At 40.3% G+C, this 16,020-nt stretch overlaps 1 protein-coding gene across 1 annotated transcript in view; it reads left to right on the forward strand.

Annotated features, from left to right (window-relative positions):
- itgbl1 (integrin, beta-like 1) overlaps positions 1-16,020 on the forward strand; it is a 39,278-nt gene that overhangs the window by 17,369 nt on the left and 5,889 nt on the right. Inside the window, exons 5-7 of the mRNA XM_072444874.1 lie at positions 6,506-6,646; positions 7,886-8,026; positions 8,372-8,518. Of these exons, the coding sequence (XP_072300975.1) occupies positions 6,506-6,646; positions 7,886-8,026; positions 8,372-8,518 (429 nt within the window). The remainder of the gene's footprint in view (positions 1-6,505; positions 6,647-7,885; positions 8,027-8,371; positions 8,519-16,020) is intronic.

Raw genomic sequence — 16,020 nt, forward strand, 5'->3', positions numbered from 1 at the left:
CCATATTTTGATTCTAAGTGCTACGGTCTCTGTGTGGCGGACCCGCAAATACATATCAGAAATGGGAAAACAGCGAAATCTCTGAAATGTTCACATTTACGCTTCACACTTTAACAAACTCCTCTAAGGGCAATAGCTTGATCAAGCTCATATTTGGGGAAAATCATCTACACAAGCGGGGCATCAAAAGTTATCCATATTTTTATTCCAAGTGTCACGGTCTCTGTGCGGCGGACCCGCACATTTGACCGACATTTGTGTTCATTTGCACTGGATTGGCCATGTCCAATGTGTCGCCGTCTGTCAAGTTCTTTTTTAATTCAACACAATAAGGGCGCCATCTTTATCAAGTCGAAAGCGCAGAGTCGGAAGGCCGGCGGCCCGCGAGGGCCGTTGGATGCCGCTTGCGGCTTTAATTCTTTCTTTCTTTCTTCTTCTTCTTCTCGGGACCAACCCCCCTATTTTTCACCCAGTGAACATTGACGAAAAGTCACAAAAATTTGCACACCTCTAAAAATCGTGCCTCTCTACATTCTGGCTATTTCCCTTTTCTAAAATAAAAAAAAATTGGCGCGTCAGCGCCCCCAAATGTACCAAAAATGCATTGAGAGATGGGAAATGACCCAAAAAAAATCTGATCGTAGAATCATGAAATTTGGCGCAGAGGTAGATGGTGACAAGAGAAGTAAAAAATATTATTACGGCAACGCCGTCCGCCCAACCAAATGTCGGCCATATTGCTTCAAAAATGGCTAAACATGACTTCGGAGTTTTTCCAAACGTCGTACTTTTACGAACTCCTCCCAGGGCGTTGGCCCTAAAAAGCTGAAATTTGGTGAAAATGCTACTGAGGAGTGGGACATCAAAATTTATCCAAATTACATTGATACCTGTCACGGTCTCTGTGCGGCAAAGCCGCAAACTGTAGCAAGAATTTCAGAAATCTCCCAAATTTAACATTTCTGCCGTTTGCGCAGATAAAGTCCGAATTGCGTCAAATTAGAATCAGTTGTTAAACTCTTTGCCCTAAACCTACTTGAAGTGAAATAAATTAATTTGGAGCCACAGCGCCCCCTACAGATTTTATATGGAGGTTAAATATTTAGTTTTGCGAAATTATATGAAATTTGACACACAACTCAATTTTGGCATCCCCATCAGAAAAGTCAATGAGACCCATGTCATAATTGTTATGGCGTTGCCGTAATGATGACCGAAACCTTCCATGTTATTCCAATGGGGAAATCGCCAGAACATGTTTACACTTTAGACTTTCACAAACTCCTCTTAGGGCGTTAGACATATTAACCTGAAATTTGGTGAGACTCATCTTCAGGGGTGGACCATCAAAAGTTATCCACATTTTTATTCAAAGAGTCACGGTGTCTGTGCGGCAAAGCCGCACATTTTGCCAAGAATTCAAAATAAAATAGCTTTTTGATGGTAAAACAAAGGGGAGAAGATGTGACAGCGTCACAGATTCAGCAGTAGGCGTAATAAAAGGACAATTGGGGCGCGTTAGCGCCCCCTCCTCTTGCGGCGTGGCGGCGGCGTAGCGAGGGCCGATCATTGCCGCTTGCGGCTATATTTTTTATTATTTTTCTTGTTCTTCTGCTTTTTGAGCTCTAATTTGACCCCCTGAACATGCTCAAAAACTCACCAAACTTTACCCAAAATTCAAAATCGGCGAAAAATTTTGTTTTTTCTGGGCCATTTTTTTTTTCGTTAAAAAATGGCGCGACAGCGCCACCGACAAAAGTCAAAATACATTGCGCCTATGGGAGACGCCCCGAGGTAAACTTTGTCGTAGAGCTACGAAATTCGGAACACGCATTCCTCTTGTGAGGACAAAAAACAAATATTATTGTGGCCACGCCCCCAGAATTACCCTATGCCCGCCATCTTCCTTTGAAAATGAAAACACGCTGTGTTAGCCATTTTGTTCACGTCAAACTTTGACGAACTCCTCCTAGGGCGTTTTGCCCACCGACTTCAAAATCGGCGGACGTCCTCTGGACAAGTGGGGCATCTAAAGTTATCCAATTTTTTGAGATACCTTTTACGGTCTGTGTGCGGCGCAGCCGCAAAGTTGGACAACTTATTTTGGGATATTGCAGATCTAAAAATTGTTCCCATTTGATCAAAACAAGTCCGATTAGGACCAAATTTGAATCAGTTGTTCAACTTTCTAGTTTGGACCAGTTTATGCTGACAAAATTGAAATGGGCGCGATAGCGCCCCCTACAGAGTGACCTTTAAATTAACATTGAAGGTCAAAAATTAGTTTTACCAAAATTTTCTAAACTTTACCCAAAATTCTATTTTGGCGTCGCGATCAAAAAAGCCAATCAGACAAATGCCTTAATTTTTACGGCGTAGTCGTAGCGATGACATAAACCTCCCATGACCCTATGGGAAAACCGCTAAATCTCTCGAATATCCACATTTTTATGTTTTACACTTTAATGAAGTCCTCCTAGTGCGTTTTGCCCACCGACCTCAAAATCGGTGTACGTCCTCTAGACAAGTGGGGCATCTAAAGTTATCCAAATTTTAAGGATAGCTTTTACGGTCTCTGTGCGACGGAGCCGCAAACTTTTCCCTGAATTCTGACTATTTGGCCTTCAGAGTGGCCTATAAACAATAGAGTTTTTCCAAATGACATTATATTTTGCACAAAATTCTAATTTGCAATCCTGATCATAAAAGTATGAGAGCCAAAGTCATATTTTGTACGGCGTAACCGTAACGATGACAGAAACATCCCATGATATCCTTATGGGAAATTCGCGAAATTGCTCAAATCACCACATTTTTACGCTTCACACTTTAACGAACTCCTCCTAGGGCGATTGTCTGATCAAACTCATATTTGGGGAAAATCATCTACACAAGCGGGGCATCAAAAGTTATCCATATTTTGATTCTAAGTGCTACGGTCTCTGTGTGGCTGACCCGCAAATATATGTCACAAATGGGAAAACAGCGGAATCTCTAAAATGACCACATTTTTACGCTTCACACTTTAACGAACTCCTCCTAGGGCGATTGTCCGATCAAGTTCATATTTGGGGAAAATCATCTACACAAGCGAGGCATCAAAAGTTATCCATATTTTGATTCTAAGTGCTACGGTCTCTGTGTGGCTGACCCGCAAATATACGTCACAAATGGGAAAACAGCAAAATCTCTCAAATTACCATATTTTTATGTTTTACACTTTAACAAACTCCTCCTAGTGCGTTTTGCCCACCGACCTCAAAATCGGTGTACGTCCTTTAGACAAGTGGGGCATCTAAAGTTATCCAAATTTTAAGGATAACTTTTACGGTCTCTGTGCGACGGAGCCACAAACTTTACCCAGAATTTGGACTATTTGGCCTTCAGAGTGGCCTATAAACAATAAAGTTTTTCCAAATAACATGACATTTTGCACTAAATTCTAATTTGCCATCCTGATCATAAAAGTATGACAGCCAAAGTCATATTTTGTACGGCGTAACCGTAGCGATGACAGAAACATCCCATGATATCCTTATGGGAAAATCGTTGAATTGCTCAAATCACCACATTTTTACGCTTCAAACTTTAACAAACTCCTCCGTGGGCAATAGCTCGATCAAGCTTTACTTTGGGAAATATCATCTACACAAGCGGGGCATCAAAAGTTATCCATATTTATATTCCAAGTGCTACGGTCTCTGTGCGGCGGCGCAGCAAATTTGACTGACACTTGTGTTCATTTGCACTGGATTGGCCATGTCCAATGTGTCGCCGTCTGTCAAGTTCTTTTTTAATTCAACACAATAAGGGCGCCATCTTTATCAAGTCGAAAGCGCAGAGTCGGAAGGCCGGCGGCCCGCGAGGGCTGTTGGATGCCGCTTGCGGCTTTAATTTTTATTATTTTTCTTGTTCTTCTTCAGCGCTTTGATCTCTAATTTGACCCCCTGAACATGCTCAAAAACTCACCAAACTTTGCCCAAAATTCAGAATCGGCAAAAAATTTTATTTTTTCTGGGCCATTTTTTTTTCCGTTAAAAAATGGCGCGACAGCGCCACCGACAAAAGTCAAAATACATTGCGCCTATGGGAGACGCCCCGAGGTCAACTTTGTCGTAAAGCTACGAAATTCGGGACACGCATTCCTCTCGTGAGGACAAAAAAAAAAAAATCATTGTGGCCACGCCCCCAGACTTACCCTATGGCCGCCATCTTCCTTTGAAAATGAAAACACGCTGTGTTAGCCATTTTGTTCACGTCAAACTTTGACGAACTCCTCCTAGGGCGTTTTGCCCACCGACTTCAAAATCGGCGTACGTCCTCTGGACAAGTGGGGCATCTAAAGTTATCCAATTTTTTGAGATACCTTTACCGGTCTGTGTGCGGCGCAGCCGCAAAGTTGGACAACTTATTTTGGAATATTGCAGATCTAAAAATTGCTCCCATTTGATCAAAACAAGTCCGATTAGGACCAAATTTGAATCAGTTGTTAAACTTTCTAGTTTGGACCAGTTTATGATGACAAAATTGAAATGGGCGCGATAGCGCCCCCTACAGAGTGACCTTTAAATTAACATTGAAGGTCAAAAATTAGTTTTACCAAAATGTTCTAAACTTTACCCAAAATTCTATTTTGGCGTCCTGATCAAAAAAGCCAATCAGACAAATGCCTTATTTTTTACGGCGTAGTCGTAGCGATGACAGAAACCTCCCATGTTATCCCTTTGGGAAAACCGCAAAATCTCTCAAATATCCACATTTTTATGTTTCACACTTTAACGAACTCCTCCTAGTGCGTTTTGCCCACGAACCTCAAAATCGGTGTACGTCCTCTAGACAAGTGGGGCATCTAAAGTTATCCAAATTTTAAGGATAACTTTTACGGTCTCTGTGCGACGGAGCCGCAAACGTTTCCCAGAATTCTGACTATTTGGCCTTCAGAGTGGCCTATAAACAAGAGTTTTTCCAAATGACATGATATTTTGAACAAAATTCTAATTTGCCATCCTGATCATAAAAGTATGAGAGCCAAAGTCATATTTTGTACGGCGTAACCGTAGCGTTGACAGAAACATCCCATGTTATCCTTATGGGAAAATCGTAGAATCGCTCAAATCACCACATTTTTACACTTCACACTTTAACAAACTCCTCCTAGGGCGATAGCCCGATCAAGTTCATATTTGGAGAATATCATCTACACAAGCGGGCCATCAAAACTTACCCATATTTTGATTCTAAGTGCTACGGTCTCTGTGTGGCGGACCCGCAAATATATGTCAGAAATGGGAAAACAGCGAAATCTCTAAAATGACCACATTTTTACGCTTCACACTTTTACAAACTCCTCCTAGGGCGATTGCCCGATCAAGCTCATATTTGGGGAAAATCATCTACACAAACGGGGCATCAAAAGTTAGTCATATTTTGATTTTAGGTGGTACGGTCTCTGTGCCGTGGAGCTGCAAATATACTGTCACAAATGGGAAAAACGCCAAATCCTTGAAATGTTCACATTTACGCTTCACACTTTAACAAACTCCTCCGTGGGCAATAGCTCGATCAAGCTTTACTTTGGGAAATATCATCTACACAAGCGCGGCATCAAAAGTTATCCATATTTTTATTCCAAGTGCTACGGTCTCTGTGCGGCGGCGCAGCAAATTTGACTGACACTTGTGTTGATTTGCACTGGATTGGCCATGTCCAATGTGTCGCCGTCTGTCAAGTTCTTTTTTTATTCAACACACAATAAGGGCGCCATCTTTATCAAGTCGAAAGCGCAGAGTCGGAAGGCCGGCGGCCCGCGAGGGCCGTTGGATGCCGCTTGCGGCTTTAATTTGTATTTGCTTTTTTCCGGCCACGGGGAGTTCCAAAGATATCCAATTATTGTGTCCGTGGTAAGGGTTTTGAGGCCCATATACAAGGGATGGTGATGTCAGAAACAATCTGTAACACAGGTTTGGTTTAATTCCAGAGCTCTCAAGATGAAGACTATTCCACACAGATCTTCTACCAACTATTTGACACATTTCCTTTTATTTGGTAATTGGGCCTTGGAGTTATCACCAACCCATGTGTTTACCCTCTTCTTTAATATATAACAGTTATTTAGTGAGGTGTATTTGGCCAGTTATAAATATGTCATCATGACCCTTTCATCAAAGTTTCACTCACAATTGTTTGTCTTTTATTTTTCAAATCGGAAGGAAGAAAGAATGCATACAATGTTCTTTGAAAGCAAATTACAATTTAGTTTGAATCAACATTTGCGGTAATGGAATAGTTCCATTTTGAATATTACTAAAACATTTTGCTGTTTGTGAATTGTTTATGTTTATTGTGACAGTAATGAAATAGACACAAATGTTACATGTACAATTTGACTTATCGGTTTGATTGTAAAAACTACAGTTTAGTGATAGTTTGTAGTATTTATTAATTTCTCTATTTGAAGATTGTGGAAGTTGAGTTGTTGTGATGTATTTGTGTGATGTGCTTCCAGGCCATGGTCAGTGTTACTGTGGAAACTGCTTCTGTGCTGCTGGTTGGCATGGAGACAAATGTGAATTCCAGTGCGACATGAGCCCATGGGAAAGCAAACGGAGATGTACATCTCCAGATGGCAAAATCTGCAGCAACAGAGGTCTGTTTGACTCTAAGGTCCAGCACACTGTGTCCAGCCATCACACTCACTTTTTCATTTGCTTATGCTGCGCTGAATCATATTTGGCCAGTCAGATTACATGTGTTAAAGGTCTACAATACAATACTGAACTATATCAAGTTGGAAGTCTTGTAGAATTTATTCAAATATGTCATCTCATTAGTTATATATGAACAACCCAAACAGCAGAAAATGCAGGATTATTATGTGAATTTTGATCAGTGTTTGTGTGTTGTTGTTTTTTTTATTCAGTATTTGAATTAGTTTTGGAAATCGTTTCATATTTGGAAGAATTCTGATGCGTAATAAGATCTCTGTTCTTTCATTTGAACAACTAACCAACCATTCCATACAGAGCAAATTCGGAATATAATTTTTCAGATGTCACAAGAGTTAATTTGGTGATTGTTGAGTAATTCCCAATTCCCATTTAAGGGATCCTTCTTTGAAGCATGGCAAATATAATTCCAGGTGATTAAACCAGATCACACATGTTGATTACGCAGATGTTGATTTTAATTAATCCTCTCGAAGTGATGTCTGTAAGACCTCCTCGCTTAGCTGTAATCTTAAATTTTTTCTGATTTAATTTTAAGATAGATAACAAAGAACATTTAATAAGGAATACATCTAGATCACATATTATACTCCCAGTATTTGACATTCAGAGCATCAAGCTGCAGTTTGTGTGGTAAATCTGTTAATCTTTAGCGCAGACATCAACACAAATGACTCTGTAAATCCACAGTTTCAGAGACAGGCAGAGCAGAGCAAACCTCAGCCAGGGGCCAGACATGTACCATCTCAGGTCCTGGGTCCTGCCAGCTGGACGGGCTCCCCTGGGGTTCCCTGAGCTCTGTCAGGCCTGATAAGAGAAAAAAGGATTTCCACTGGCTGCTGCTCAGCTGATGGTCTGTCTCAAACCAAGAACGTACACATAAAATCATCAGCTTGGAAGATTAGCCACTGTGCAAAACTTTAAAACAGCCCCGCAATTAAGAAAGAAAAGAAGAAGTAATGTGTAATTATTTAGTTTGTTAAAGTTTAATTGAACATTTTGGCTCGTCATATTTGAAATCCTACTTTAAACTGTCTATTGTTACTACTATTCTATCGGGTATATATAATTAAAACGTTATAAGCTAAATACATCAATAAATAAAGTTGCTATCCTTGATTAATTTAAAACATTTCTAAAGCTCTACAATGTTTGTCCAGGCACGTGTGTGTGTGGAGAGTGTAACTGCCATGACGTGGACCCCTCTGGAGACTGGGGGGACATCCATGGAGACACCTGTGAATGTGATGAGAGAAACTGCCTCTCCACATATGACCGGTACACAGATGACTTCTGCTCAGGTCAGTACACAAGGTAGACTTATGTTTAACTCATTGTCAAGTATCTGTTAGCTGTTTATTTAACGTGTATTTTTTAAGGCCTGTTGGTAGTGAATGTACGGTAGTTCCATAGTACCGGTACATATCCATAGTTCCTTATTACCATGAAAAGTTGTCATGGATTAACAGATATATTTTGCCTGCAAAATATAGCATTTATACCATTGATTCATTGATTCATTTATTTATTCAATAATTTTATTTGAGCTTTAAGAAATGACTCAATACACACAGTCTCCTACTCCACTTGTACACCACTTAACCTTAGTTTCCCCTCTCTGTCTTGTCTCCGGCTCCTCGTCTCAGGTCACGGGCAGTGTAATTGTGGCAGATGTGACTGCAAAGAGGGATGGGCAGGGCACAAGTGTGAGCACCCGCTCTCCTGCTCCATGTCTGCAAAGAGCAGTCTGAAGAAGTGTCAAGGAACATCCAATCTGCCCTGCTTCGGCCGAGGTAATGCACCTGCCCCCACCCGTCTCAGTTGCCATGGTTACTGCAACAGGTCTGCTCTACCACTTGTTTTAGTATCGACAATTGGTAGGGTTTTCATTGTGTTGCCATTCAAAATGAGATCCAAAACTATATTGTGTTAAGGTATGCCATACAGGTAAAAAAAAACAGAGTTCTTTTGAAAACAGTGAATCACCCATAGTTAAATAGTATCCTGCCATCCATCACATGGACTGGATTTGTTTGTGCTGGAAGAGGGACCATCATGGGAGGACAAGCCCCTACATGGGATGTACCACCGGAACACAGCTGAAGTGGCTGATATCAAGAAATCCTACCAATGGCTAGAAAGAGCCGGTCTGAAAGACAGCACAGAGGCACTTGTCACGGCCGCACAGGAGCAGGCCCTGAACACCAGATCAATAGAGGCCCAGATCTACCACACCAGACAAGACCCAAGGTGTAGGCTGTGCAAAGAGGCCCCTGAGAACATCCCACACATAACTGACTGGGACTTCCAGATACAGACAGACTGAATGGTAATGGCGAACCAACCAGACATCGTGGTGGTGGATAAACAGCACAGGAAAGACATTGTGGTTGACGTGGCAATAAGTGCTGGCAACATCAGGAAAATGGAACATGAGATACTGGAGGAATACCAATGACCCACAAACTGGAGGAACAGCAAAGATACTGCGCAGAATCCTCAAGCTCCCAGGCTTCTGGTAGAAGATCCGGGGTTAGAAAAAAGACGAGACCACTGACAATAATGATTTATTGCGAATTTTCTTTGATATTGGCATTTCATGAAATGAAAACAAATATTTTCCCTGTTTTGATGAGTCATAAAATAAGATACAGTTATAGACACATTCTGGTATTTATACTGAATGATAATCAGTGAAAGTATTTATACTGAATGATAATCAGTGAAAGTATTTATACTGAATCAGTGAAAACATTGATACTTTGGCAACAAAGGGGACATCCTGTTTCAAAAATGAATAAACCACTTCTTATAAATACAATCAATTATAAACACAAATAAATACAATCTAAAGTGGTAATTTATAGTTTGACAGAATGGGTGCGTAGAGGCACAGGGCTGCCCTCTACTGGCTTGGCAGAATTTGCCCAGTGTGGTCAACACTGGCAACAAGGCAACCTTCATGCTCAAGTTTTCTAACACCCCTAATTTAAGTAGTTGTGGTTCATTGAGTCCAGATGTATTACAGTCTGCCATGAGCTTTGGTAGTGCTTATTCTGGACAACGTAATGTGTTTTGTTGTTTTTTCTTTGAGATTCCAAATGTTGGCCTATACTTAATCAGATTCTTGCTGAAGCTACACTGATAAGCCATTGTAGCTAAACAAAGGCTGTGCCTGAGTTGCTGTCCCAGTCATGCCCCCCTGAGCCTGAAGATTAATGGCCCTATGACAAAAGAGCAGTGTTTTTTGAAGCTGGTTCTCTGCACAAGGAAAAGAGTTGATCCACTGTACTAGTTATTATTGTAACAAAATTATTAACGAAAATTAAAAAAAATTAAAGACATTATGTATTTACAAGAAACACATTTAGTGAATTAGAACATAAAAAACGAATCGAAGATTTGACAAACTTTGGATTAAATGGGACCTTTATTTTGGGCAATTTGTGCGCTGTAATTTCTTTGAATATTATTTGATTTTATTGTATGTCTTTAGATGCTCTTTTTTTTGCTTTCTCTCTGTGTGTTTAAAATTTTTTTGTGTTGTTTTTTTTTAAACTGGAAAACAAAGAGAAAGAAAACAGTTTTGTCTTTACAGATACTGTAAGTAGTAAAAGCACATCTGACTAACAAATATGTTTCTCTATTTATGACCTGGGATTTTGGGGAAGAACCATTCTGGGAAGAACCATTCACAAGAAGCATCAAAATTGCCCAATTATGAGTAGTATTTGGTATAGTAAAAGGACTTGAAACTCAAAGCAGGGGACTCGACTTGAACTTGTGAGCCATTAACTTGGGACTTGATTTAGTCTTGCCTGTCTTTGACTGGAGCCACTATCATCATGATGAACAACCTCATCTAGTCTTAAAAATGTGAAAAACACATCTCATGGATTGTTTTAAAATCCATGAGCGTCACAAAAACTGATTTTAGATTTTGTGATAGAGCTTTGCCAGCAGATATTGTAGCTAAAACAATACACTGTCTTTGAAGATAAATCACAGATCGTCTTTGTGATATCCCTTGGACCTGAAATTTGCACTGATGCAGCAGCTCTGCACCACTTTACAGGACTTGACCAGGTTTCTATGCACTTAAGAGCAAAATCTAGGACATACACCTTTGGCTGTGGGAATAAGAAACTGATACTTTATTATATGACTGCGAGTGCTACTGAGACCATAGATCTAAACACCGGGTTGGTTTACCAGGGTTAATGTTTAGCATTGATTTCCTGTTTCATTTGACTGTGGGCGGAGGAAGTCGCAGGGGACTCTCAGCCTTTTAAACATGACTATGGCAAAGGAATAAAAGGAGAGTGGGCGTACTGCACTGACTTAACTGTTACAGGCGTTGGAAATCCTCGTTTCACATGAATAATAATTTACTATGCTTGGAAAATTGCTATTGAATATATGCATTGCTAACTAAAAAAATCAACAATGCCACGTTATTTGCAATGCAACAAAAGGCAACCTGCCTAATGAAACAGCAGAGATTAACTTGAGCTTTTGTAAAGTCAATTAGCTTTAATTCCTACAGCAGTTGCCTTTAAATTATCTCAAATTGTTGGAACAAAATGAAACACTAAATTACCCAGCACAATTAAGTAAATAATTGAATACATAAATCTTTAAAAAACATGTTTGCGTTTCATAAATCCCAGTGGTCAATTTGGTGATATTTGTACTGGCTTCAAATCAATAAACATCTCTTTGCTCGTTTTGAATAAGCTTACACACATGCAAATGTATAAAATGACTACATCTGATTGTAATGTGTTGTGTTGTGATGTGGTGTGTAAATTCAAGTTTAGTGTCTCAGTTGACGGTGAAGGTCGTAAACAAGGGGTTTTAAAGTCCTCTATTGTTGAACTTAATAAATGGCAAAAACGTGAACAAGAATGGACCAGGGGAGGTTGTGTGTGGCAAACCCAGTGAAGGGCAACAAGGTGCGGGTTGGGAGTTGAGCAGGAGAGAAGCAGAAGTGGAGGAGACAGACGTAGAAATCACTTAGACATGGTTGAGTGTGCTGCTACAGATGGCAGCCTGAGCAGAAAACCTTGAAATTTGAAACCGCAGCTCCAGAGTTTTTCTTCCTGAGAGAGTGAGGAGCACATTCTTTATACCCAGGTATTTCCTCAAGGAAACACCTGCTTTGAACACATTTCTGCTGCTTCGTCAGATTCCTCTCACTATACCATGAAATCTGAATTGTTAACTGTAACTCTATCAAAGGAATGGTGTGTTTATGAATGTGTGGGTGGTCTGTCAGATTTATCTCGTTATTAAACCATAATTGGACTGGACCCCTCACAAATGACTCGCAATTACCAAATTTGAAACAATATACTTCAGTGGATATAAAGGATAGTTTCAGCCTCTTCTAGCTAATCTAGTTAGAAATAACAAGTAACAATAGAGCTCAAGAGCTCGTCATATGTAGCTAGCCTAATTTCAAACCAATGGAGATTTTAAGATGCTAAACTGAATGTTAATTCAAATGATTCTGATTCTATAGCGTGATAAATGATCCTCCAGAGTCTAAAGCATAGGTGTCAAACTTTGGCCCGCACTTTTGAGCAGATGTTTAGTGGTGTGTCAGTTCAGGTGTACAGATAACTACACAGACGTGGAAATGTTAGTTCCATCCATCCATCCATCCATTTTCTACCGCTTGTTCCCTTTCGGGGTCGCGGGTGACTGGAGCCTATCCCAGTGACTTCGGGCCTTAGGCGGGGTACACCCTGGACAGTGGCCAACTTGTCGCAGGAAATGTTAGTTAGTACATTTAAACGTTTTTTTAGCTCTTGAGAAGCTTATTTTGTTATAAAGTCAAATGTTTATCTCTGTGTAGAACTGTAGATCAACTCTGAAGTTGTAATGCACATAAACTGAAGCACAGTATTGGTGAAATTACACTTGTTTTTCTAAAAACATTTCAACAAACGTTTTGTATTATTTTTTTTATCGATCCAGTAATTGCTTCAAAACAGCGTAGGCTATATGAAGCTATTTATTTCTTATATTTTAAATAGTTTTATGTTTTTTGTTATGTTCGGACTGCGACCCAGCCTGAGTGTCGAAATTCGGCCCGCGGCCCAAATGAGTTTGACACCCCTGTCCTAAAGTATTTAGTTAGAAATCTGGGGGTAATCTGCACTGGCTTCCTGTGGCTCAGAGAATAGACTTTAAAGCAGCTTTGCTTGTGTACAAGTCTCTCCATGGCCTAGCACCAAAGTACATCTCAGACATGTTAGTGCCATATGAACCATCTCGGACTCTGAGGACCTCATGGACCGGCCTCCTGCTGGTGCCAGAGTCAGGACTAAACATGGACCGGCCTCCTGCTGGTGCCAGAGTCAGGACTAAACATGGACCAGCCTCCTGCTGGTGCCAGAGTCAGGACTAAACATGGACCGGCCTCCTGCTGGTGCCAGAGTCAGGACTAAACATGGACCGGCCTCCTGCTGGTGCCAGAGTCAGGACTAAACATGGACCGGCCTCCTGCTGGTGCCAGAGTCAGGACTAAACATGGACCGGCCTCCTGCTGGTGCCAGAGTCAGGACTAAACATGGACCGGCCTCCTGCTGGTGCCAGAGTCAGGACTAAACATGGACCGGCCTCCTGCTGGTGCCAGAGTCAGGACTAAACATGGACCGGCCTCCTGCTGGTGCCAGAGTCAGGACTAAACATGGACCGGCCTCCTGCTGGTGCCAGAGTCAGGACTAAACATGGGGAATCTGCGTTTCAGTTTTATGCAGCTAAAATCTGGAACAGTCTTCCTGAAGATGTGAGACAGGTTCTACTCTGACAATGTTCAAATCTAGGCTAAAAAGTGTTTTGTTTAGCTGTTCATATGACTTGTACTGTTTTGTGATTTTTGTCATGTGATTTTAATGCAATTTGTCCTGTTGTGTTAAGCACTTTGAATTGCCTCGTGTACAAATTGTGCTCTACAAATAAACTTGCCTTGCCATTTACCAGTCGTAACCCAGCAATGTATTTGGTGGTTTCGCAACTCTTGTGTTTCTTTATCCTGCCAGCCAACATTTATGACATATTTACCATCTTACAGGTAACTTACCTTGATAACTGAGGTTTTGCATAAGCATCAAAATATAATAACAGAACTGTTTTCAGTAATGCCTGTTGGATTGATTATTAGATTTTTCAATAATAAATAAATTTACAGTATGACACAAAACAATGCCAATGTGCGACAATCTACCTATACATCCACACACAAACCCGGGGCTGACATGTACAGACATAATTGATAAGGCGCAGGTTATGTGATCACTTGGTTGCCATGGTAACTGGTCTCTAGAGCAGATGGTGTTTCCAATATGAGAGAATGCAAGCCTGTGACATCCCCAAAAGTTGATATGCTAATTCAACAAAGTGGGTCATTAACTGTCAAACTCTTGCTCTTATTGTGTTTGCCCTTATTCAACCCGACGAGGTAGAGAATAAGGTAAACACAAATATGCTCTACATAACACCCTGTAGGGCCACAAACACAAGTGAATAATGACTGTACAAAAAGGATGCAGCCAACTCAATAAAACTAGGTGCTGCCTCTAGTGAACTCAAGTATTCACTATGTGCAATTATGTTTCATGTCGGTCACTTACCTGCACGCTCTGGACTTTTATAGCACTGAAATAAAATTACTTTTTCATGACAATGCTCACAAATTTAGTCCTTGATTTAGGTCATAAAGTGCATGAGTTTGAGTCAGTTAAAGCTGTCTGATTTATGCTGTGCCAGAGCAGGAAGACTGCTTAATGTATTGCATTTATTTTATTGCTATATGGGGACATTCAATATATGTATTGTATAAATCATGAACAATATATTTCTGTCACAAATTTAGATAAGGCTCAGTCTGAACTGTTTAACTAATATTGTGTATTCAATACGAATACTAATTCTAATAGGAATGGGATGAGACATAAGAGAACTAGAAAAGAAAAGTTATAATGACTAAATTGAGCTGTTCCGTTTCACAATTTTGGCCTTACTATCTGTGTTTTATTTTATATTTTAAAACGTAATGCACCAGTTCTTGACCCTCACATGGGGGAAAATCTCACAAAACAATGTTCTATCTGTGTGCACAATCTTGTGGTCATTTTATCTTGTAAGATCCTGTGGCATGAGATCTTGTCCCATCCCTAATATCTTATGAATGAAAATGTATGATTCTGCATAACGCTTTTTTGATTGGAAACCACCATTAAGACATAGTTCCATAGCGTTATTGTCCCAAGCTCAGTTTTGCCCTGTATTCTTATCTGCAGCTCTCCATATCATATCTTCTCTGTGCTTCTTATCCTTAAATATGGCAGCTCTTCTATGTGGCATTCAAGAGGTCACACAAACGCAGAGATGAGCACTGAACTCAGATGACCTTCAGTGTTCATTGTGCTGTTGCATGTATAGGCCTTGATTTTATTCCTACTTTTGGATTGAGTTTGGAGACATCAGCTTCTAGATACAGTTTGAAAATACCTGCAGCTACTTCACTTGTTTCTGCTTCTAGTTATTCAACCCCCCAAACACTTTGAATTAACACAAATTAAGTTCAAACGTTCAACAACAGCGCCGTCATGAAACTTTAGCTTTGCCTGTGAGGAATATTATTGGTTTTAAACAGACATGGTATTCATTTAGCTTTTTTTTGTTTTTTTAGATTTATTGTGTGCACAAATGATCTTGATCGCTTGAATTTGCTGCAGTGTGGTTATGCACTGCTCATTTCAAGTTCACCCCTATGATATTGAAACAAGGGATCAAACGCAGAGGCTACAGCAGGTACATCAAAGTGTTCCTTACCGTACCGACCATTTGGTCAAGAGTAACGGCTTAAATGTGCTGACAATTTTGAAATCAACTTGAAATCAAGCTAAAAAATAACAGAAGTACTTTGGTTGTCAAACGTGGGTGGCACTGAAATGATTAGGAATTCAATTTACTCCCACATCTTGAAATGAAAGAATCCCTCCCCTAACACCTAAATACCCAATTTTATCAACCGTCTGAACACATGCAGCTTATCCCCCAAAGTTCACATATAGTTTGGTGTTTTAATGAGGTAGCATCATTAGCCGCGTGCATACCCGAAGGCTTCTTCACACTGCAGCAGCACTCTGAGTCAAGTGGGATTTCGACGTGCTGGGTTGTGTAGGGGTATAACATGATTGATTCCAAAATTCTGTGACATGTGTGAATGAGAGACACTCCATCAATCCTGTGCAGTCTATTTATAAACCTCAACCGTTGCAGT

This window comes from Eucyclogobius newberryi, unplaced genomic scaffold, assembly GCF_026437365.1.
Source record: "Eucyclogobius newberryi isolate DKJ021-1_F unplaced genomic scaffold, fEucNew1.0.hap1 SCAF_14, whole genome shotgun sequence".
Classification (NCBI taxonomy): Eukaryota; Metazoa; Chordata; class Actinopteri; order Gobiiformes; family Gobiidae; genus Eucyclogobius; species Eucyclogobius newberryi.